At 34.1% G+C, this 22,715-nt stretch overlaps 1 protein-coding gene across 3 annotated transcripts in view; it reads right to left on the bottom strand.

Moving 5' to 3' along the window:
- Sucla2 (succinate-CoA ligase ADP-forming subunit beta) overlaps positions 1–22,715 on the bottom strand; it is a 45,846-nt gene that overhangs the window by 5,011 nt on the left and 18,120 nt on the right. For all 3 annotated transcript variants that reach the window (XM_077792529.1, XM_077792542.1, XM_026393699.2), the window contains exons 5-10: positions 16,179–16,307; positions 13,707–13,845; positions 3,892–4,053; positions 3,655–3,797; positions 674–794; positions 139–227 (exon numbers count right to left, since the gene is read on the bottom strand). In XM_077792529.1, the coding sequence (XP_077648655.1) occupies positions 139–227; positions 674–794; positions 3,655–3,797; positions 3,892–4,053; positions 13,707–13,845; positions 16,179–16,307 (783 nt within the window). The remainder of the gene's footprint in view (positions 1–138; positions 228–673; positions 795–3,654; positions 3,798–3,891; positions 4,054–13,706; positions 13,846–16,178; positions 16,308–22,715) is intronic.

Genomic DNA, 22,715 nt, shown 5'->3' with positions numbered 1-22,715 from the left:
ACAGTTTATTATATAATATTTAGCTGAAGCAATAATTATTAGTAATATTAACAATTAGCTGGTCCATTTTAGAATCAAAGGGCTTATAAATTCTTTACACACTAAAAATTTGTCCTTGGATCAACAAAGCCCATTTACCATTCTAGCAGCTTCATCCAAGTCATCACAAGCAAGGATTTTAAGTCCACTGTCTGCTATCAGTGCCTTAGCATCATCAACTCGTGTACCTAAAAATGATTTTTGCAAATATAAATAAATATTGTTTTAAATATATACACAAAAGCATTTAAAAATCTCTGCTACAACAAGTAATAAGTATGAAACTTCAACATACAAATACTTCCATCATTTATCATAAATCAAAGAAAATACTACAAAAGCCTGGAATTATCTCATAAAATATTTCACCTCACCATGTTCATGGTAATTAAGGCAAGTCAGAATTCCAGATAAATCACAATAAAAAATATATCAAATTACATTAATTAAAACTATAAACATTTTGGCCCCAATGTACAAATTGTTTTTAAAACATAGGTTTTGAATTTCATATTATATAATGCTTTCACCTAAAAGACACGACTATTTGTAAACTGTAATGAACTGAACTCCTTGGAATTATGAATTTCTTAGCAATTAGGAAAAATAATTATCAAATATCATTAATACTCACCTTGTAACCGTACCACAACAGGTATTTTAATTTCTAAATCTTTTACTGCCATGACAATACCCTGTGCAATGACATCACATCGCATGATTCCTCCAAAAATGTTGACCAGAATGGCTTGTACCTGTAATAAAGTGTTTTTAGCAAATTAAAAATTTAAAGGAGCCAGACATAATGGCGCACACCTGTAATCCCAACAGCTCAAGAGGCTGAGATAGGAGGACCGTGAATTCAAAGCCAGCCTCAGCAAAAGCAAGGTGATAAGTAACTCAGTAAGACCCTGTCTCTAAATAAAATACAAAATAGGGCTGGGGTTGTGGCTTGGTGGCTGAGTGCCCCTGAGTTCAATCCCTGATACCCGACCCCCCCCCCAAAAAAAAAAAAATTTAAAGGAGTAAGTATTTGTCCTTGCCTCACAAGAAAATACTAGGTTCTGTGCCTTATAAAAATTTATTCCATGGAAATATTTTCATACCAAACCACCATTTCATCTTCTAGCTCTTAGTCCACTGCCCACCAGAACTTATTTCCACTTTCCTGGGTAATTTCAACACCTGGTTTATATTCTCTTTTCTACTGTATCTCCCTAGTTTCACTTACTTTTTCCTATTAAATATAACCATTCACCAACATGCATGATCTCCATTAGAGTCCATTACCTATCATTCTCTTCACTGCCCATCAGAATCACAACTTCTGTATGCCCACTCTTGGCTACACTAAAGCTCTAAACCTCGGGGCCTATTTGGGTCAACATTCTTTTACCATCACACTGATACTTCTGAATCAGTGTTCTTCTGCTCCACCACCTCCCCCAAAAAAATTTTAAAGAGATTTAGTTCAATTAGCTATTACTGAGCCTCTCAAGTGGTAAATACAAATGTTTACAGATATGTCAAAATACTGTTTCCCTCAACTTTATGGCTGCTAGGAAGGCTCTGGGACAGCTGAAGAATTTAGGTCAAAGGATTCTACTATTAGCAACCTTCCCAATCTCTAGGACCCACTGAAATATTTTCTATGATTGTCATGTTGTGAAAATCAATGAATCACAATGACCTATATTACACCTTCCTTTTCTTTGCCGCTATTATTTCTAGACCTTCAGAAAATGAGCTCTAGAATTTCCAATAGACTAGAACTTGTAGTGGACTTTGGCTCCTTTCTTATTCCTTCCCATTTCATTCTGGATAGCATCAATATTCATCATAAAACATCATCTAATACTCTGAGTTTAAAAGTTATTGGATCTCTACCACGCCACTTTTACCTCAGACCATTTCTACTTGCTAAATACTACCAAGGATTAATTCTAGACTTGACCAAAATGAACATCTCCAGAATATCAAATGTGTAAATCTCACTCTCTGCTTAATGTCCTCCACTTTCACCTATAGTGCCTTTCCCCTCTAACTCCATCAAACCCAATCTTTTCTTCTTAAAATTCTTTCTCTAGCCCCTCAATACCTTTCCAATCTCCTGGTCTATCAGCTCTCAACTGACCTTTCTTCACTCTAGAGCATGTATCCTATAAAGCAGTCATTCAATGACACTGTCCCTTGCCTGATCAATACTGTCACACCATTTCCTTCACTGACCCAGTTCAAACACTACATCTTTGAACAATTCTAGCCAACTTTATCCATCCTAACTTCAAGTAAAAGCAAAAATGTTTAAAAATGAATAAACCCTGAAACACTAGCATTACCTGAAGAATCAACAATGATTCATCTGCAATTCTTTCAGCAGTCTGCCTCATGACTTCAACTCTCTCCATAAATATGTGTCCCACTTTTAGCATATAATTTTCCTTACAAAATTCACACTGGTCACACAATAGATATACTCCTTAACAAATATCTGATGGGTAACAATATATGTGTCTTCTAGATTATGATGATTCATATCCCTTTTATTTCAATAATTGTTTATAAATGCATAATTGTAAATAATGGCACATCTATAAGATAGATACAGACATCAAAATAAGTTTTGGAAAATACATTAGTGTTGCAAAAAGTGTTCAAGATATGTTAGTAATAAAAATAAAGACTCTCTATGTGTGTGCGTGTGTGTGTGTGTGTGTGTGTGTGTATGTATTAAAAGATATATACAAGTTGCGCATGGTGGTACATGGTGGTAATCCCGGGGACTAGGAGGATGAGAAACGAGGATCACAAATTCAAGGTCAGCCTCAGTAACTCAGTGAGATCTTGTCTCAAAATAAAAAATAAAAAGGGTTGGGGATGTACCTCAGTGATAAAATATCCTGGGTTAAATCCTCAGTACCACAAAAACAAACAAACATACAAATGTGTAAAGTGTGTACTATGTGAATTATATCTTATGATAGTTTTTATAAAGTAATATGTGATGTGTTTGTGTGTGAAATACATATCTATTAACAAGCCTTAAAGAAAACATCAAATCAATAATAATTAAAGTTATCTCTAGATAGAATTAAAGGTGATTTTTTTAAAATATTTTTTTAGTTATTGATGGACCTTTATTTTTTTGCTTATTTATATGTGGTGCTGGAAATTGAACCCAGTGCCTCACACGTACGAGGCAAATGCTCTACCTCTGAGCTACAACGCCAGACCAAAGGTGATTTTTTTTTTTTTTAAACTTTCTTCTTTGTAGCTTTATATATTTTTCTAATTCCTGGGCTTTCATGGTCAACTAAATGAGAGTTACAGAAGAAAACAAATAGGAATTATGAAATCATCTCCTATATGGAAAGCTCCCATGCCAGATCACCATCACCACTTATAATATCACCTAGTAATTCTTTACCTGGTTTGCTAAATCACAAAGCTAACTGGACAACTTTGCCAAAAATTCTCTTTTATTGCACTAATTTCAATTCTTCCAAACTGTTGAGGTCTTTCGAATTTTAGCCCAACTATCACAATGATAACATCTAATAATTAATCAAGTTTCTTCTCACAATTCAAATTCTAAAACATAAGCCCTGAGCTTACCTTTTTATCTGAAGTGATAAGCTTAAATGCCTCTGTTACTTGATGAACCGTGGCGCCACCACCAACATCAAGAAAGTTGGCTGGAGTCCCTCCATGAAGTTTTATTATATCCATTGTGGCCATAGCCAAACCAGCACCATTTACTATTAGGAGGAAAAAAGATTTGTATAAGCAACAAACACAGAGAAAACAAATTAAGATTATCGAGACCAACTCCAACATAAAGACTCGTGATACCTAGACAGCCTATATTTCCATCAAGGCCAATATAGTTGAGATCTGCCTTAGCTGCATCTTTGTCCCTCTCATCTTCTTGGGTCCAGTCCCGAAGGTCAAAGATTTTCTTTTGGCGATAGGCTGAATTAGAATCAAAATTGATCTTTGCGTCCATACATAACACTTTGAAGGGGAAAAAAAAGAAAACAATTAATGTCAAGACAGACACAATGAACTATCCAATAACATTGTTTAGGGAGAAAGCACATTGTAATTTAGCTTCTTAAGTATTTCAATTTATGTTCACAATGAATTTTTTTTTTTTTTTTTTTGGTACTGGGGATATTAAACCAAAGGGTGCTTAATGCAACCTTGGGCCACATTACCAGCGCCACCCTCCCCGCTTTTTTAATTATTTTTTATTTTGAGATAGTGTCTTGCTAAGTTCCTTAGGGCTTTGCTAAATTGTTGAGTCTGGCCTCGAATTTTCAATCCTCAAGCCTCAGCCTCCCAAATTGCTGGGATTTTTTTTTTTTTTTAAAGAGAGAGTGAGAGAGGAGAGAGAGAGAGAGAGAGAGAGAGAGAGAGAGAGAGAGAGAATATGAATCTTTTTAATATTTATTTTTTAGTTCTCGGCGGACACAACATCTTTGTTGGTATGTGGTGCTGAGGATCGAACCCGGGCCGCACGCATGCCAGGCGAGCGCGCTACCGCTTGAGCCACATCCCCAGCCCAAATTGCTGGGATTATAATCATGTGCCACTACATCATGCTCCACAGTTGCTGTTTCTATATCCTGAGCACTAGATAAAGATGCAAATAATTTTTTAAAAATCTCCAAAACATTTAAAATTTTTAAAAACTTTCCAGGATTTACTGCCCATGTTCCTAGCTACCCCTTCACTTGGGCCCCATATCATATATCGCCACTCATCACTCAGGTACACTGTTCTAGCAATTCTATCTTTGCCAATTAAAAATCCCCTCCCTCACCATGAGAGAGGTGGTGCATGCCTATAATCCCAGGGGCTTTTGAGGCTGAGACAGGGTGATTGTGAGTTCAAGGTCAGCCTCAGAAACTTCAGGAGGCCCTAAGCAACTCAATCATACCTTCTTAATAAACAAACAAAAAAAAAAAAGGGATGGGAATGTGGTAGCAGTTAAGTACCCCTGGGTTCAATCCTCAGTTCCAGGGGGGCAGTACAGACTCCTCTCTCTCCACTTTTCTAGTGGTTAAATCCCTCCGACTTGTAAAAATACTATTATTTCTCCACCTTAATATAAAGAAAAAATATTACCCAACTCTACCTTCCCCTTCTTCTTTGCTTCCTAAAGAGCAGAACTCCTTAGAAAACTTACCTGTTTAAAAGAGGGGTCAACAAACTATAGCCCATGGGCCAGATTAGACCTGTGCCTGTTTCTATTATGGCCTACGAAATAAGAATAGGACTTATATTTTTAAAGGATTATAAAGAAAAAAGAGGTGGAAAGGAAGAAAAACAAAAGTAAGGGGAAAAATAGTAGAATGCAAAATCATATGTGGCCCATGTAATCTCAAATACTTATAAACTACCAACTCCTATGCTGAGACTTCTTATACCAAAATCCTCTCTTGCCATTCTCTCTCACACCCACTCCTATTAGCTTTTACCTCCAGCACACAATCAAAATGGCTCTCCTGAAGGTCACTCCTCTAATCTCATTTTTCAGTAAGTACTCTGACCTTTCCTCATTCCTTTTTTTTTTTAAGTTGTAGATAGACACAATACCTTTATTTATTTATCTTTATGTGGTGCTGAGGATCGAACCCAGGGCCTCACATGTGCAAGGTAGATACTCTACCACTAAGCCACAACCCCAACCCTCATTTCCTTTTTAATTACAATATTCTCTGCAGTTCCTGAACGACAGATGGCTGAAGACATGAACAGTTTCAATTGCCACACAACACTGGAGATAGTTTTGAGTCCAGTTAATAGCCAACAATAGAAAAAAAAATCAATATTCTTTCAGAGGAAGATGACAGAATCCATTTCTCCCCAAACATACAATATATAATTAAAAGCAGTCATATAAAACCAAACCCATGATGACCCAGATTTGAAATTATCAGGACCACAAAATAATTATTTTACATGTTTAGGATTTAAGGGAAAACATGGTTATAACAAATGAATAGTTAGATAATCTCAGCAGAAAACCAAATGAAAAATCTAGAACTAAAAAGTACAATATCTTGAAGTGAAAAATTCATTGGATAGCCTTAACAGATCTGTAATGGGTCAGTGAATGTAGAGAAGTTGTCCTATCTGAAGGAGGAGGAAAAAAACATACCTTGGTGACCTATTGCATAGTATCAAGAAGTCTATATAAAACTGGAAGGCAAAAGGAGAAGAATAGAGGAGAAAAAGGGTGAAAGAAAAATTTATTAAGCTAGAATTCTATATCCACTCAAAATATGCTTTAAAAGAAAGGCAAACTAAAAACACTTTCAAGTAAACGGAAACAAAATCCATCACTAGCAGATTTACATTAAGAGAAATGCTTACAGGAAATTCTTCAGGGTCAAGGGATATAACATGTGAAAACTCAGATCATAGCAGTGGTTCTCACAATCAGGAGCAATTCTGACTCACAGGGGACATCTATAAATGTCTTAAGTGCCATTTAGTAAACATCCTGTTAAATACCCTAAAATGCATAGAATAGCCCTCCCTAACAAAAAATAATCTATCCCAAAATGTCAATAGGCCCAAGACTAATACTCTGTGGTAGGAAAAAAGACCAGAAGTAGATAAGCAAATGAAGATAATGAAAGTCAGTTTTATAAATGTTGTATAACAGAATGTCAAATATCAAAAATGGAAGAACTAGAATGAACCTCTAGGAATTAGATTAGAATTAGAGATATCAGTATAAATTTCAGATATTTTGGCCTGGGGTGGTGGTGCATGCCTATAATCCCAACTACTTGGGAGGTTGATTCAAGAGGATCACACACTCCAGGTCAGCCTCAGCAACTTGGCAAGACCCTTAGCAACTAAGCAAAATTCTGTCATTCATAGATAGATAAACAGACAGAGGATGGGCTAGAATGTAACTCAGTGGGTAAAGCACCCCAGGGTTTAATCTCCAGAAAAAAAAACACACACACACACACACACACACACACACACACACACACGCAAAAATGTAGATTTTAAAAAAGAGATAGACATAAACATGTCTTTTATGTCTGTCTCTCTCTCTCTCTCTCTCTCACTCACTCTCACACACACACACACACACACACACACACACACACACACACACCCTACCTACCTTTTGGCTCTGCTCAGAAGCCCTAGCCATGACACATTAACAGCAATAAGTATAGATAGCGTGTACTTCTTGGTGCCTAAATATACTTTTCCACAAAAAGGAACTAGGGCTCTTTCGAGAAAAGGATGATTCCAGAGTTATTAAAAGGAAAGTAAATATTGAAACCGTAAATATCTTGTTGCACAAAAAGTAGAGAAGTACTCAAAGAACAATAGGGGCAAGTCAAAAGGACAAAGGAAGAGTTTATGGTCATAAAATTTATACACAAATGTTCCCATCAGTTTATTAGTAGTAGCAAAATATTGAAAACAACCCAAATATCCCTCAAAGGGTGAACGGCTAAAAACATTCAAGTGTACATAAACAACGGAACACTACTCAGCAATAAAAAGGAATGAACTATTGGCACATGCACAACCCGAATAGGCCTCAAATACATTATGTGTTAGCAAAACAGCCGATCTCAAAAGATTACATATTCTATGACCACATTTATACACACATTTTAAAATACTAAACTATAAAGAATGGAAAACAGACCAGTGATTTCTAGAGCACCAGGACAGGATAGGAAATAAGACAGAAGATATGAATACAAGGGTGTACAAGAGAGAGATCTTTCTGTGATGATGGAATAGTTGTATACTGATTGTGGTGGTAGTTACACAAATCTATTTGTGGGATAAAATTATCTATATACAATTGTACAAAAACTGATCATCAACTAGCTGTTTAGATATACACAGCTGTATTAAATGCCACCAATGGGTGAAGGGGACACAGATCCTTTGAACTCTTATACAATTTCCTATTGGTTTATATTTATCTCAAAATTAAAAGTTAGGCCAGACAGAGTGGCACATGCCTGTAGTCCCAGGTGCTCAGAAGGCTGAGACAGGAGGATCATAAGTTCAAGGCCAGCCTAGGCAACTTAGGAAGTCCCCATCTCAAAATAAAGTAAAAAGGGCTGAGAATGTAGCTCAGTGGTAAAGCAACTCTGGATTCTCTGTATACTCACTTCTTCTCAGAAGAGTGGATGTGGATTACCTACCTGCTAAATCTGGATATTATAAAACCACACAGGGAGTGAGCTTCCCATCTACCGCTCTTATTTCCTGGGCAGATTCTCTCCCAGAAAAGACTACCCTATTATGGTCTACAGTAGGTAGAGTAACTCTATCTAATTCTGTAATTCAGTTGTCAGATCCAGTTTGATTAAAATTATGGGAGAGAAAGGAGGGTAATCACGGAGGACTTTTCAGAGATCCCAATGGTGTGATAAGCTATTTAAGCAATTCTATTCAAATATAGTATTTTTAATATTATCCTGTGTTTTAGAGCATTACTGGGAAAGAGTCAATAAGTTCCTATCTTACTATTATTTAAACTAAACCAGTACAAATTAAGAGATGATTTTAAAAAAAGGTATACAAAAGAAGTAATTGCAAATTTAGTTTTTCAAAATGTCCTTAAACTACTATTTTAAGGAAGATTACGAAAATGTCCTTCAAATTTATATTTAATCTTGTCATATGGCAACAGTACAAAAGGAGACAAATATCTAAATTTTTAATTATTACTTTTGAAATCAAATATGTATCTTATAAAAGAAATCTACAAATCTGTATTCTTTATAATTACATAGTTTACATTGGTCTAAAGTTTCCATTGAAAATAAATAAAAAGGGTACTGGAAAAAATGTAGTTTGGACTCATCTGTCCAAGTTCTTCCTTTTCCATTTCCACTGTCTATGTGACCTTCTACTAAGACTATAGCTACAACTTACCCCTACCTTTAATCTCTTCCTATACAAATACTGCCAATACATCACTCTCTAATCAAAGGATTTTGAAGGTTACTTAGGCATAGGAATGTTAAAATTCGAATATGGTTTGAATATGTCTTCAAAAGGCTCACATCCTAGAGGCTTGGTCTGCAGTGTGGTAGTGCTGAGATAGTGACAGAAACTTTAAAAGGTGGTGTCTAATCAAATTTAATTAGGTCACTGGTGGCAGTGACCTCCAACGGGATGAACAATTAATTAACATAGTTCTCATGGAACACTAGTTAGTACCTCTGAAAGTGAAATATAATAAAAAAAAGTTTGGCCCCTGAATCCCTCTGGTTTCCTATCCTGCCATGTGATCTTTTATAAATGCACTCCCACCATCGTCATAAAGGTCTCTAAAAGAAAATACCATATAGATATGGTTCTGGACTTTTAGCATTTAAAACTGTGAACTAAGCAAACTTCTCTTCTTTATACATTATTACTCAGTGTCAGGTATTTTGTTTTAGAATCAGAAAGACTAAACACAATGGATTAGTAATTTCACATCAAGAAACAATTATAGGACTACAGGTTTCAAGAGTTTCTGCATGTGTACAAGCTCACATGAAAATACTGGTGCATTTTCCTTGGGTGACGTTACTTGGTTTCATGCAGTTTTCATCTATTTTTCTAAAAGTTATTGACCTATAAATCTAGAAGAGTAAATAAAACCTGGCCCTCCTTTAAATAATTTTTTGTTGGGTTGGTTTTGAGGGGAATAGGGATTTATCTTTTCCAGCTTTATGGAAGTATAACTGACAAATAAAAATTGTACATATTTAAGGTATACACATGACATTTTGATATTTGTATACGCTGTGAAATGATTACCACAATCAAGCTAATAAATATATCCATCAATTCACACACACATTTTTGTGTGTGATAAGAATATTTAAGATCTAGTATCTAAGCAATTAACTATAGTTATCATGTTGTACATTAGGCTCCAAATTTATTCATTTTAAAACTAAAAGTCTGTACTATTTAACCAGCATCTCCCAATTTTCCCCATCCCCTGACCCTGGTAACCATCCCTCTCTTTTTCTATAAGCTCAACATTTTGAAAGTTCCATATGTAAGTAAAATCATGCAATACTGTCTTTCTGTGTCTGACTTATTTCACTTAACAGAATGTACTAGAGGTTCATCTGTGTTGTCAAAGATAATTTCTAAAGAAGGAAATTACCGTACAAAAACAATCAGATCTGTGAAATAATACTTGAAAATGAAGGGAGAGGGCACCAAAAATCAGTTGGGAAAGTATACTGTGTTTAACACTTTATTTGACAATAATTTTAAAAGCTGGCTGTTAGAAAAAAGAAGTAATGCTAAAGTGAAATCTTTAAATCTAGTTAAAGTCTTAAACAAAAACACACACATTGAGGATGAACAGTTGCTGATTTTAGGAAAAAATAACAGCATGAGAAACTAATGGAAGTCAAAGTGAGATCTGACTATATGCAAAACAAAAAGGTTTAGTATGTAGCCCCCTCAAAAAAAAGCAAACAATATTAAACAACAAAGGACAAACTCAGAAAAAAAAAATATTCATGCCATGTGCCAGACAACAAGTAACAGTCTTAATAAATAAAAGCCCATTCACATGGGAAAATCACCAGAATCTGTCATTAGATAAATAAAGCAAGATGCAAATTGTATAGTTTGCAAGCTTTTCTGTACTTGCTAAAATAAACACTAGGTAAAAATAAACAATAAATAAACAAACAAAAAAAGACAGGGGGGGTGGATAAAGAGAATGGAAGTAAATAAGGATGGAAAGACTAAATTTCCCAGTAAAGGAATAAGATGGGCAGAAATTCATTATATGTATTTTTAATCATATAAATAAATTAAAATAAAAAAGAAATAACAACCTCATGATATTAATGAGAAAAACTACCCATGTTTGTGTGTGTGTGTGTGTGTGTGTATGTGTGTGTGTTTACTATAGGAAGCTACATAATGACCACCCAAAGATTCCAGGTCCTAATCATTGAACCTATGAATGTTACTTTATATATAAGGCAACATTTCTACAGATCTGATTAAAATAGGATTTTGAGAAGAGGAGATTTCCCTGGATTATCTAAGAGGGCTCTAAAAGACATCACAGATATCCTTGTAAGACAGAGGCAGAGATTGAAATGAAGAGACCAGGGCAAAGGAATGCCACCAGAAGGGGGAAGGAGCAAGGAACAGATTCTTTCCCTTGTGCCTCTAGACAGTGATACTTTGAATTCATGTCATACCAAGTTTTGACTTCTGGCCTCCAGAACTGGAGAGAAAAAATTTGTTGTTTTAAGTGACCTAAATTTATACTAATGTGTTATAACAACCACAGGGAACTAAAACATGTAGCTAAGGATATAAACAGAAAATTCACAGAAGGAAAAGAGTTCAATGAAAAAGTCTCAACATCCTAAAATCAAAGAACTAAACAAACAAACAAACAAAAAACCACCCAAACAAGTCACCCTTTCTTCATTATCAGTTTGATGGAGATTAAACTCAATGTCTGTCAGAGTATGCAACGAGACAGACACTCTGGGTATATATTACAACAACAAGCAAAGGGAAGGGGAAAGAAGAAAAAACTACCTGGTAAAATATATCTAAAATGTTATAAGTCTGACACAAAAATTAAACATATATTAAAAATACTACTACTCTTTGATCCAAAAATCTTGCTTCTAAGAATTTATATGAGGGGCTGGGGATATGGCTCAAGTGGTAGCTCGCTCGCCTGGCATGCGTGCGGCCCGGGTTCGATCCTCAGCACCACATACCAACAAAGGTGTTGTGTCCACCGAAAACTAAAAAATAAATATTAAAAAATTCTCTCTCTTTCTCTCTTTAAAAAAACAAAATAAGGGTTTTTTTAATACCTATATTTCTTTATACCTATATCTGCATTCTGAAAATTTTCTATAATAAACATATTCCTGTATTAGGGAAAAAAATACCTCTAAACATATATAAATGTGTACTAGAAAAAGGAAAAAACCTGGATACATAGAAAAAATAGTTATTAAGAGGACAAAAACATTCTTTTTTTTTTTATTGATTGTTCCAAACATTACAGAGCTCTTGATAAATCATCTTTCATACATTTGACTCCATTGGGTTTTGAACTCCCATTTCTACCCCAAATACAGATAGCAGAATCACATCTGTTACATACTCACATTTTTACCTAATGGCATATTAGTGACTGTTGTAATCTGCTACCTTTCCTATCCCCTACTATCCCCCCTCCCCTCCCCTCCCACCTTCCCTCTCTGCCTCCTTTGCTGTTGTTCAATTCTCTCCATTTTTTCCCCCCTCCCCCTTGCCCATCATAACCTCTTATACTTTTGTGTATCATTGAAGGTCTCCTACCATTTGCATATCCTTTCCCTTCTCTCTCCCTTTCTCTCCCCCCATTCGTCTTTGTTTACTGTTAGTCTTTTCCTCATGCTCTTCCTTCCTGTTCTGTTCTTAGTTGCTCTCTTTATATCAAAGAAGACATTTGGCATTTGTTTTTTAGGGCTTGGCTAGCTTCACTTAGCATAATCTGCTCTAATGCCATCCATTTCCCTGCAAATTCTATGATTTTGTCATTTCTTAGTGCTGCATAATACTCCAGACAAAAACATTCTTTATGTGACTACTGAATTTCACAGTTGTAAAGTATTCAGTGGGCTTGCTTTCAATGTTAATTGGTCTCTCTAAAGTTACATAATCAGGAAAATGGTAAGAAATGTGTTTTACACAGGTAATTCTTCACTGAATGCATTTTTAGAATGTGTCTTATACCACACTCTTCAAAAAGTTTAATTATGTTCAGTTTTATAGACTATATTATCACAACAGAATTTACTCATTATTTATACTATCATATTATGACCAACTGAAAGTTGATTTCTTTGATAAAGAACAGAACTTATTAGAAATATAAAAGTGAAAAACAGGCTACAAATGCTTAAGAAGATTAGAATTGCCCAAAGAAACAATAAATTAAAGCAGAAGCAGATAATATAAAATAACAAGAAAAATAGACTAGAATAGAGCAACATATTTTAAAAAAAAACTACACATGGAAGGGATGATGATTCAAATCTGATTTACCTTTTAAGCATATGCAAGAGAAAAGCCATCAAAGTGACAAGCTAATCTTATTTCTCTAGTAGCTAAAAATACTACTCCAGCATCTGAACATATCCTTTTGAACAGCAAAGATCCACCATCTCTGAAGTATAAATCTCACGGAGACCCAGATGGCTAATTCCCCCAAACTAAAGCTATTTACTACCACCACACTTAATATTCTAACCCGGCATTGCCCAATAAAACCTTCTGCAATGATGGAAATGTTCTCTATATATGCTACCCAGTTTAGTTACTGAACACTTCAAATATGACTAGTATGACTAAGGAAGTGAATTTTTAAATCTTATATAATTTTAATTAAAATAGCCACATGTGGATGATGGTTAACATATTAAAGAACTCTGATCTGTGTATGTGTATACAGTGTTTATTTTAATGGGTTTCTCTCAGATTTATTCACTTTCAATTCATTATAAAATAAGCTTCTACATAGGAATGAGTTTACTTCCTTATGAGTTCAACTTCCTTAGTGAAGCATGTGACAGAGACATAAATGCATAATCAATGTTTGATAAAAGAAGATACTTTACCAGCGCCATCTGAATCTTCTACCATTGGATTTATTTCTACCATAGTTGCATCGTATTTCAGAAACAGATTATAAAGCTTGACCATGTTTTCTGCTGCAGAATCCACAACATTAGGTGGAAATCCCATCTTCTGTGCAAGCTGAAAGCAATTTGTCTTTTTTATTTTAAGTACTCTGTATATGCTCAGTCAGCATTAAAGTACTATAAATAAAAAACCTTGTAATTTATCATTTAAAAAAATAAGCATGAGTCACTCATAGTCAAACATTAATCACTGGAATTGCAGCTTCTATCACTACATAGTTAAACAAAACTTAATACTTAAAGTATTAATACCTGACAAGGCAGGTATTATGCTCATTTCACATATGATAAATGAAAAGTCAAGTGACTTGCCATTCACCTAGACTACAATTTGTTTCCATAGCCTCCATACTGCCACTAAGCCTAATGGCCAACCTAAACTCAAAAGAGAGGCTTACATTTTATTAAAATATATATAAAGAATTATTTGACAATCCCAATGGTTCTAACAATAGACAAAATATTAAAACACTCTATTTCCCCTTTTAGGTAATTTAGGACACATACAGTCAAATGAATATTATCCTGTTCATTTAAAAATCTACTGAATACCTAACATATGCCAGGCACTGTGCCAAAAACCAAAAGATACAGAAATTTAACTATTTAACCTAGTAGAAGAGTTTACAGTCTTGAGCAGAGATTTCTAATTAGAGTATTAGACACTGATTATACACAAAGTATTTTTACACCATTCATGTCTTCATACATATACTTAGGATAATGATGTCTACCTCCTTCCACCATATTATAGAGCTTTTTAAACAAAATATCAATATCCCAACCCATAAGTTCTGGTTCACAAATTCTACAGCAGACCAAGCATCTATCACTTTAAAGTTCCACAAGCAATTTTGAAACACTGCTACAGAGAATATGTATCTGTATGTTTATCCTAATGGTGCCATCACTGCTCAAGAACACCACTGAGAATTCCTTCCTCATTTTCAACTGCTACTTAAGCCTACAACACATTCTTTTAACTTTCAGTAACAGAAAATATGAAACTATGAGGGTAAGTATGATTTTTGCAAAGAGTCAAATGCCAATAAATAACTGGCTGACCAAGCAAAAAAATATAATTTTTGGTTAAGATATTTTGAATAAAGAATAATAAAAAATAAAATGCCATTTCACTGCAAGGTTGTGACTTATTACTTTCATAGGTTTAAATATTTGAAAATTGCAACATAATTCTGATAAATCATTATGACATTAATTTGCAAACACTGTGCTAGGCATCATTTCTGCTCATTAGTCAAGATGATATATAATCTCACTAGATTATTCTTTCAAGTATTCTTGTAAATCAAGTATTTTCTTCCTCATATAAATTTTCCTCTGCAGGCATACTCTCATACAACTACCTAATGAGTCAAATCTCTGTCCCTTTCAAACATTTATACTATTCATTTGCCTAAATTATTGGCTTCACTATTCATCAGGAAAATATCACTATCTCCTTTAAATCTTGTGCCAGTCAAAATTCTTGCTCTTGCTGTACTTCAATACCATAAACTTATTCTGACATTGTTTTCTAACAGAGGCTAATTTCATTCAAAGTTTAATATTCAAACTTTTATGATTAGTCACTTATTTTTATAATCAAACTGAATAATTTAATTCAATAGCAGAATTAAAATATTATCATGATTTTTGAGAGGGGCTAGAGAAGGACAATACAGAAAAATAGTGAAATTATAAGCAAAAATTTATTGTATATGTGGATACCCTGAAAGAAAATCCATAGACTTCATGAAATTCTTAATAGTATCCATAACACCCCCAAAATAAAACAACTGATCTCTTACAAAGATATATGAGAGAGTCTTCCTACCATTCTGTACAATTTACAGGAAATAAAGGGGACACAGGAACATTTAAAATGGCATACTGGGAAGCTCAAAAATCTATAAATGATAAAAGATAATCACCTCAGTTTCTTCAACAATTAAATGGAAAAAGGATGGAAAGAGTGAGAAAAGGGAAACCTATAAATTTGGAAAAGACCTACAAGACATATTAGCCAATAGCAATGGAAGACTTACATGAATCCTGACTCAAACTATATAAGAAGCAATAATCTGAGACAATTAGGAAAAATTGAGTGGCAGGATAAACAACGATAATAAGGAATTATTGTTAATGTTACGAGACACGGTAATGGTATAGTAACACTTTTAAAGGAATCCTTATAATTTCATGATATAAACTGAAATATTTATGGAGGATATAAAGAAAAATATTGTGGATACTTCTAAAAATTGCAATTTCAATATACTTATCCTGACAACTGAGGTTTGACAATTATTTCATTTACAGAAAGTTGATTATCTTTACTTACAATTATCTAGTTACAAACTAAACATTTTTCAGAATATAACATACCCGAACAGCTTGTTCCTTTTTGATGCCTTCTATAATATCAACAGGTTCTTTAACTATGGCATCAGGAGTCTCAGCAGCAACATCTTCAATGTTAACACCACCTTGTGAACTTCCTATTAATACAGGACCCTGACAAGGGGAAATAGCCAAAATATTTAGATTTTATTTTGGATTCATCAATAAAATTTTTTAAATTATCTGTACACACTATTAGACTTAAACATCTACTATTTCCTACTCTCATTTTAAAATTTCCTTAGAATTTGTCTCATCTCCCACACAGTGTCCTTATAAATGCTTAAATGAAACCATGGAGAAGTAAAAAGAAGACAAAGATGATGACTTGCCTGAGAAGGAAAAAAAGATTAAAAATACACACAAAAACTTACAGGAAAATACATTAAAAATAAAATATTAAATACAACCTACATATTTTTCTTAAGAACTAAAGAGACATTAAAGTAGTACTTAAAGTAGAAACATCAGAAAATCATGTATAAGGGATTGATATTTGAAAGAGAAATTATAAGGAAAAAGTTGTAGGTTTTCTGAGCTTTAGCTCTACTATAACTCATAAGAAAGAAAGCTAAACACCTTGAAAGAAAAGGAATATCTCTGGCTATTATCTTGAACAATGTAAAAAGTGAAGATGTAAATACAAAGTCCTCTAAAACCAATCAAACAAATCTTAAAGCAAATTATCTAGTAGATTTGCTAATCCATGCAAAACAGGGAAATGGTAAAATTCCATTACTAAATATTATCAAATCACATAGGAAAATACTGATCAATGGTGGGAGATATATATGTACACACACACAGAGTTATGTAAAAAAAGATAAAATCCTAGAGTATATTCTCAACTGTTTTTTAACATAGTGTTTGACACAAAGGAGAGAAATAAAATATAAAAAGATAGATGTTATTTTTAAAGTATTTTCAAAAAATATTTATAATAAACAGTTTTACATTCAGAAAAGAAGAACATGACTTCTATTAAATTTAAAGACTAATCTCAGGGTTCTATTCTAGGATCTACTGTTTCCATAACATACTCAGCTTGGGATCACAAAAGAAAACACAAGCCTTCTCCCCTGAGAGTGAAAGAAAAGAGTGGAACATATTTTCAACACTCTGGCTCTTCAGGAGCTGTCCAAGGGACTGGTTTCTGTCTCACCTGACTCCACATGCAGATGGAGAACCAGCACACTTTGGATGTCTGGGGGCCACTGAGAACAAAAGAGAATGTAGAGGTTTGTGGCAGCACCAGAAAACTTTCATATCCTCACCAGAAACTGACATAGCTCACCATGATTGAGAAAAAGCACCAGCTCATGACTTTTTATTTATACCACAAGGAAATAGAAAAAGAACAACTAAGCTTAAAGTTAGCAAAGGAGGCAAATCATAAAAGAAACAAAGATTCAAAAAACAGGAAAAAAAATCAACAAAACAAAAAGCTGACTTGGTGAAAGACTAACTAAATCAACCTTTAACTAGATTAACTGAGAAAACAAAAGACTCAATTAACAAAAATCAGAAATAAAAGAGGAGATATTTCTACTAATAATATAGAAATAGAAAGAACATGAATAAGATTACTATGAACAATTATACACCAAAAAACACTGCATAACCTAAAAGAAATAGATAAATTCCTAGAAATACAGTCTACTGCTATTGTTTGGATGAGTGTCCCTGAAAAAGTCTGGGTGTTGAAGGCCTGGTCCCCCACAGCAGTGCTTTTGGAAGGTGGTAGAACCTTGAGGAGGTGAGGCGTTGTGGCAGGCCCAGAGGTCATTGATGATATGTCCTTAGAGGGGATCACAGGCCCTTGGTATTCTTCTCTTGCTCTGCTTCCTAACTGGTAATGTTAGCAGTTCACTGTCACCCCACTCCCCATTGTTGCTGTCTGGCCCAAAACAATTTAGCTGCCAGATCTTAGACTGGAAACTCCAAAACAATGAACTAAATAAAGCTTTTCTCTTTATAAGTTGATTATCTCAGGCATTTCATTATAGTAATATGAAACTGACATACTATGAAGACTGAACCAAGAAGAGATAAAAAAAAAAAGAGAGAGAGAGAACAGACCGATAAAGAGGAATGACATTGCATCAACTAATCAAAAACCTCCCAGCAAAGAAAAGTCTAGGAAAGGACTGCTTCACTACAGAATTCTGCCAAACATTTAAAGAAGAATTAATACCAACTCTTTTCAAATTCTTCAAAATAAGTGAAAAGGATGGAAAACTTATATACCCATTTTATGAAGCAAACAGTACCCTGAATCAGACAAAGACACTACAAGAAAACAAAACCATAGGCCAATATCCCTCATGAACACTGGTGCATAAATTCTCAACAAAATAACAGCAAACCCAATTAAATAACAAGTAAAGAATTACACATCATAATCAAGTGAAATTTATTCCTGGAATGCAAGAATGGTTTGATATATGAAAATCAAAAGATAAATATGCTATAGTAACAGAATGAAGGACAAACACCACAAACATTTTAATTGATGCAGAAAAAAACAGTAGACAAAATTCAACACTTTCAGGATAAAATACAATATAGTAATGACTATATGCAAAAAGCTCAGTCAACATCACACTAAGTCATACAAAACCTTTTGAAAGCTTTCCCTCTAACATCAGATACAAAGGTTGTCAGCTCTCTCTACTTGTATTCAACATAGTACTAGAAGTCCTGGACAGAAAAATCTGATAAGAAAAAGAAACAAAAAACACCCCCGCCCCCCAAAAAAAAAAGAAAATTAAAATGATCTCTTTCACAAGTGTACATAAAAAAATTATCTTTTTCACAAATGTATATAAAAACTCCTGACAATCCCAACAGGAAAAAAAAAAAAAACTAAACAAGTTCAGCAAAATTGTAGGAAATAAAACAAACAACCAAAAATCAGTTGCATTAACATATTAACACTATGACCAAGTTGGTTTTATTCCACAGATGCAAGGATTGTTTAATATATTCAAATAAATGTAATTCATCAAGTAAACAGAATAAAGGACAAAAATCAGTTGGTTATCTCAACAGATGCAGAAAAGGCCTTTGACAAAATTTACCACCCATTTATGATAAAAACACTGAAGAAACTAGGGACAGACAGAACCTACCTCAACATCATAAAAGCTATAGATGAAAAACCAAAGCCAACCTTATAGTAAATGGGGAAAAACTGAAAGCATTTCCTTTAAAATCTAGGACAAGACAAGGATGTCCACTCTTACCACTCCTAATTAACATAGTGCTAGAAATTCTAGCCAGAGAAATTAGGCAAGAAGGAAATAATGGGATTAAAAAAATAGGGAAAAACAGGGATAAAAATAGGAAAGGAAGAAGTAAAATTATCACTGTTTGCACAGGATATGGTTCTATACATAAAAGATCCAAAAAATTCTAACAAAAGGAATTAATAAACAAATTTGGTGAGGTAGCAGGTTACAAAAATCAACATACAAAAATCAATACTTTCCTATATACCAACAATGAATCTGCTGAGAAAGAAATCAGGAAAACAATTCAAATCACAATAGACTAAAAAACAAATACCTAGGAATAACACTAAGCAAAGAGGTGACAGATCTCTGCAATGAAAACTACAGAACATTTAAGAAAGAAATTGAATAAGACCTCAGAAGATGGAAGACCTCTCATGTTCATGGATAGGCAGAATATTATGAAAATGGCCATACTACCAAAAGCAATTTACAAATTCAATGCAATCCCCATCAAATACCAATGATATTCTTCACAAAAATAGAAAAAAAAAAAAAAACAGTCCTAAAGTTCATTTGAAAGAATAATAAAAGGCCCACAAGAGCCAAAGCAACTTTAAGCCAAAAAAGCAATGTTGACAGCATCACAATACCTGACTTCAAATTACACTACAGAGCTATAGTAACAAAATCTGCAGGGGCTGGGGATGTGGCTCAAGCGGTAGCGCGCTCGCCTGCCATGCGTGCGGCCCGGGTTCGATCCTCAGCACCACATACCAACAAAGATGTTGAGTCCGCCAAGAACTAAAAAATAAATATTAAAAAAATTCTCTCTCTCTCTCTACTCTCTCACTCTCTCTTTAAAAAAAAAAAAAATCTGCATGGTACTGGCAAAAAAAAAAAAAAAGACACATAAACCAATGGTACAGAATTGAAGACGCAGAGACAAGCCCACACATCTATAGTCATTTGATCCTTGACAAAGGTGCCAAAAACATACACTGGAGAAAAAACAGACTTTTTAATAAATGGTGCTGGAACAACTGGTTATCCACAAGTAGAAGAATGACACTAGGCACTTATCTCTCACCTTCCACAAAAATCAACTCAAAATGAATCAAAGGCTAGATGTGCTGGTGCACACCTACAATCCCAGTACCCAGCACTCAGGAACCTGAGGCAGGAGGACCTCAGCAGTTCAGCAAGGCCCTTAGGAACTTAGCAAGACCCTGTCTCAAAATTTAAAAAAAAAAAAAAAAGGGTGGGGGGGTTACGATGTGGCTCCATGGTTAAGCACCCCTAGGTTCAATCCCCAGTAGCAAAATACCAAAAAGAAAAAAAAAAAAAAAAAAAAGCAAAGACCTAGGAATTACACTAGAACCTATGCAACTCCTAGAAAAAAATATAGGGTTAACAAACCCCAGCATAAAGGCACAGACAGCAACTTCCTCAATAGGACCCCTCAAGAAATAATGCCAAGTGTTAATAAATTAGATGCCATCAAATTAAAAAGCCTCTACACAGCAAAGGAGACAAATAAGAATGTGAAGGGAGATCATACAGAATGGGAGAAAATCTTTGTTACTCTTCTGATACAGGATTAATATCTAGAATACATAAAGAACTCACAATATTTACACCAAAAAAATCAAATAACCCAATGAATAAATGGGCAAAAGGAATTAAACAGACACTTCTCTAAAGGAGAAATACAAATGGCCAACAAACAAATTTAAAAATGTTCAACATCATTAGCAGTTAGGAAAGTACAAATTAAAACAACACTGAGCTTTTACAACACACAAGTCAGAATAGCAGTTATCAATAACATAAACAATAATAAATGCTGGGGAGGATGTGGGGAAACAGGGACACTTTGACACTGTTGGTGAGATTATAAATTAATACAACAACTATGGAAATCAGTATGGTGGTTCCTCAAAAGAGAAACCATGTGACCCAGCTATACCACTCCTTGGTATTTATCCTGAAGAATTAAAGTCATCATACTACAGTGATACATGCAGCACAATTCACAATAGCCAGACTACGAAACCAAGCCTAGGTGTCCTTCGATGGATGAATGGATAAAGAAAATGACACACACACACACACACACACACACACACACACACACACACTGGAGTTTTATTCAGCCAGAAAGAAAAATTAAATTATGTCATTTGCAGGAAAATGAGTGAAACTTGAGACCATGATGTTAAACAAAATAAGTCAAACTCAGAAGGTCAACAGATATATGTGGATGCTAGAGAGAAAAAGGAAAAGAAAGGTGGAAGCAGATCTCATGAAAATCAAGGGGAGATCAGTAGAGGAAAGAAACCAGTCACTGTCTGTATTTAAAAAAATAAAATCAACTAAAAAAACCCAAAAAACTAAAAAAAATAAAAATAAAAAAAAAAACAGAAAAAAACTAAACCCAAAATTAGTAAAAAGAAATAATAAAGACTGGAACAAAAAAAAGGAGAGAGAGAGACCAGTCAGTGGGAGAAACAGAGGGAGGTGGGAAGTGCTGGGGAGTTATACTGGCCAAATTATATTGTTAATATTATGTGCATGTGTAAATATATAACAACAAATCCCATCATTATGTACAACTATAATATAACAATAAAAAATGTGAAAAAAATGAAAAAAAATTAATTGTATTTCAGTATATTAACAACAAACAATTTGAAAAGGTAATTAAGGAAACAATCCTATTTACATAAATTCAAGAAGAATAAAATATTTAAAAATAAATTTAACCAACATGGCTTATGCACTGAAAACTACAAAACATTATTGCAAGAAATCAAAGAAGACACAAACAAATGAAAAGATTCCTGTTTTCATGGATAGGAAGGTGCATGTTGTTAAAATGTGCATATTACCATTTTTAATCTACAGATTCTAGGCAATCCCTATGAAAAGCCCAAAGGCATTTTTTGTAGAAACAGGAAAAAACCCACCCTAAAATTCATAGGTAACCTCAAAAAGACTTAAAACAGTCGAAAAACTCATAAGAAATAAAAAGCTGGAGGCCTCACACTTTCTGGTTTCAACAACATAACACAAACTACAGTACTCAAAACAGTATCATACTGGCATAAAGACAGATGTAAAGACCAACTAAAGAGAAAAGAGCCCAGAAATAATCTGTCACATATATTATTAAATGATTTCAACAAGGTGGTAAGGATACACAATGAGGAAGAAAATAAGTCTCTTCAACAAATGGTGCAGGAAAAATTGGGTATCCATATACCAAAGAATGATGCTGGACCTGTAC

The sequence above is a fragment of the Urocitellus parryii genome, chromosome 2 (assembly GCF_045843805.1).
Source record: "Urocitellus parryii isolate mUroPar1 chromosome 2, mUroPar1.hap1, whole genome shotgun sequence".
NCBI lineage: Eukaryota > Metazoa > Chordata > Mammalia > Rodentia > Sciuridae > Urocitellus > Urocitellus parryii.
The sequence above is the reverse complement of the archived record's forward strand: the minus strand, read 5'-3'. Positions and strand labels throughout refer to the sequence as shown.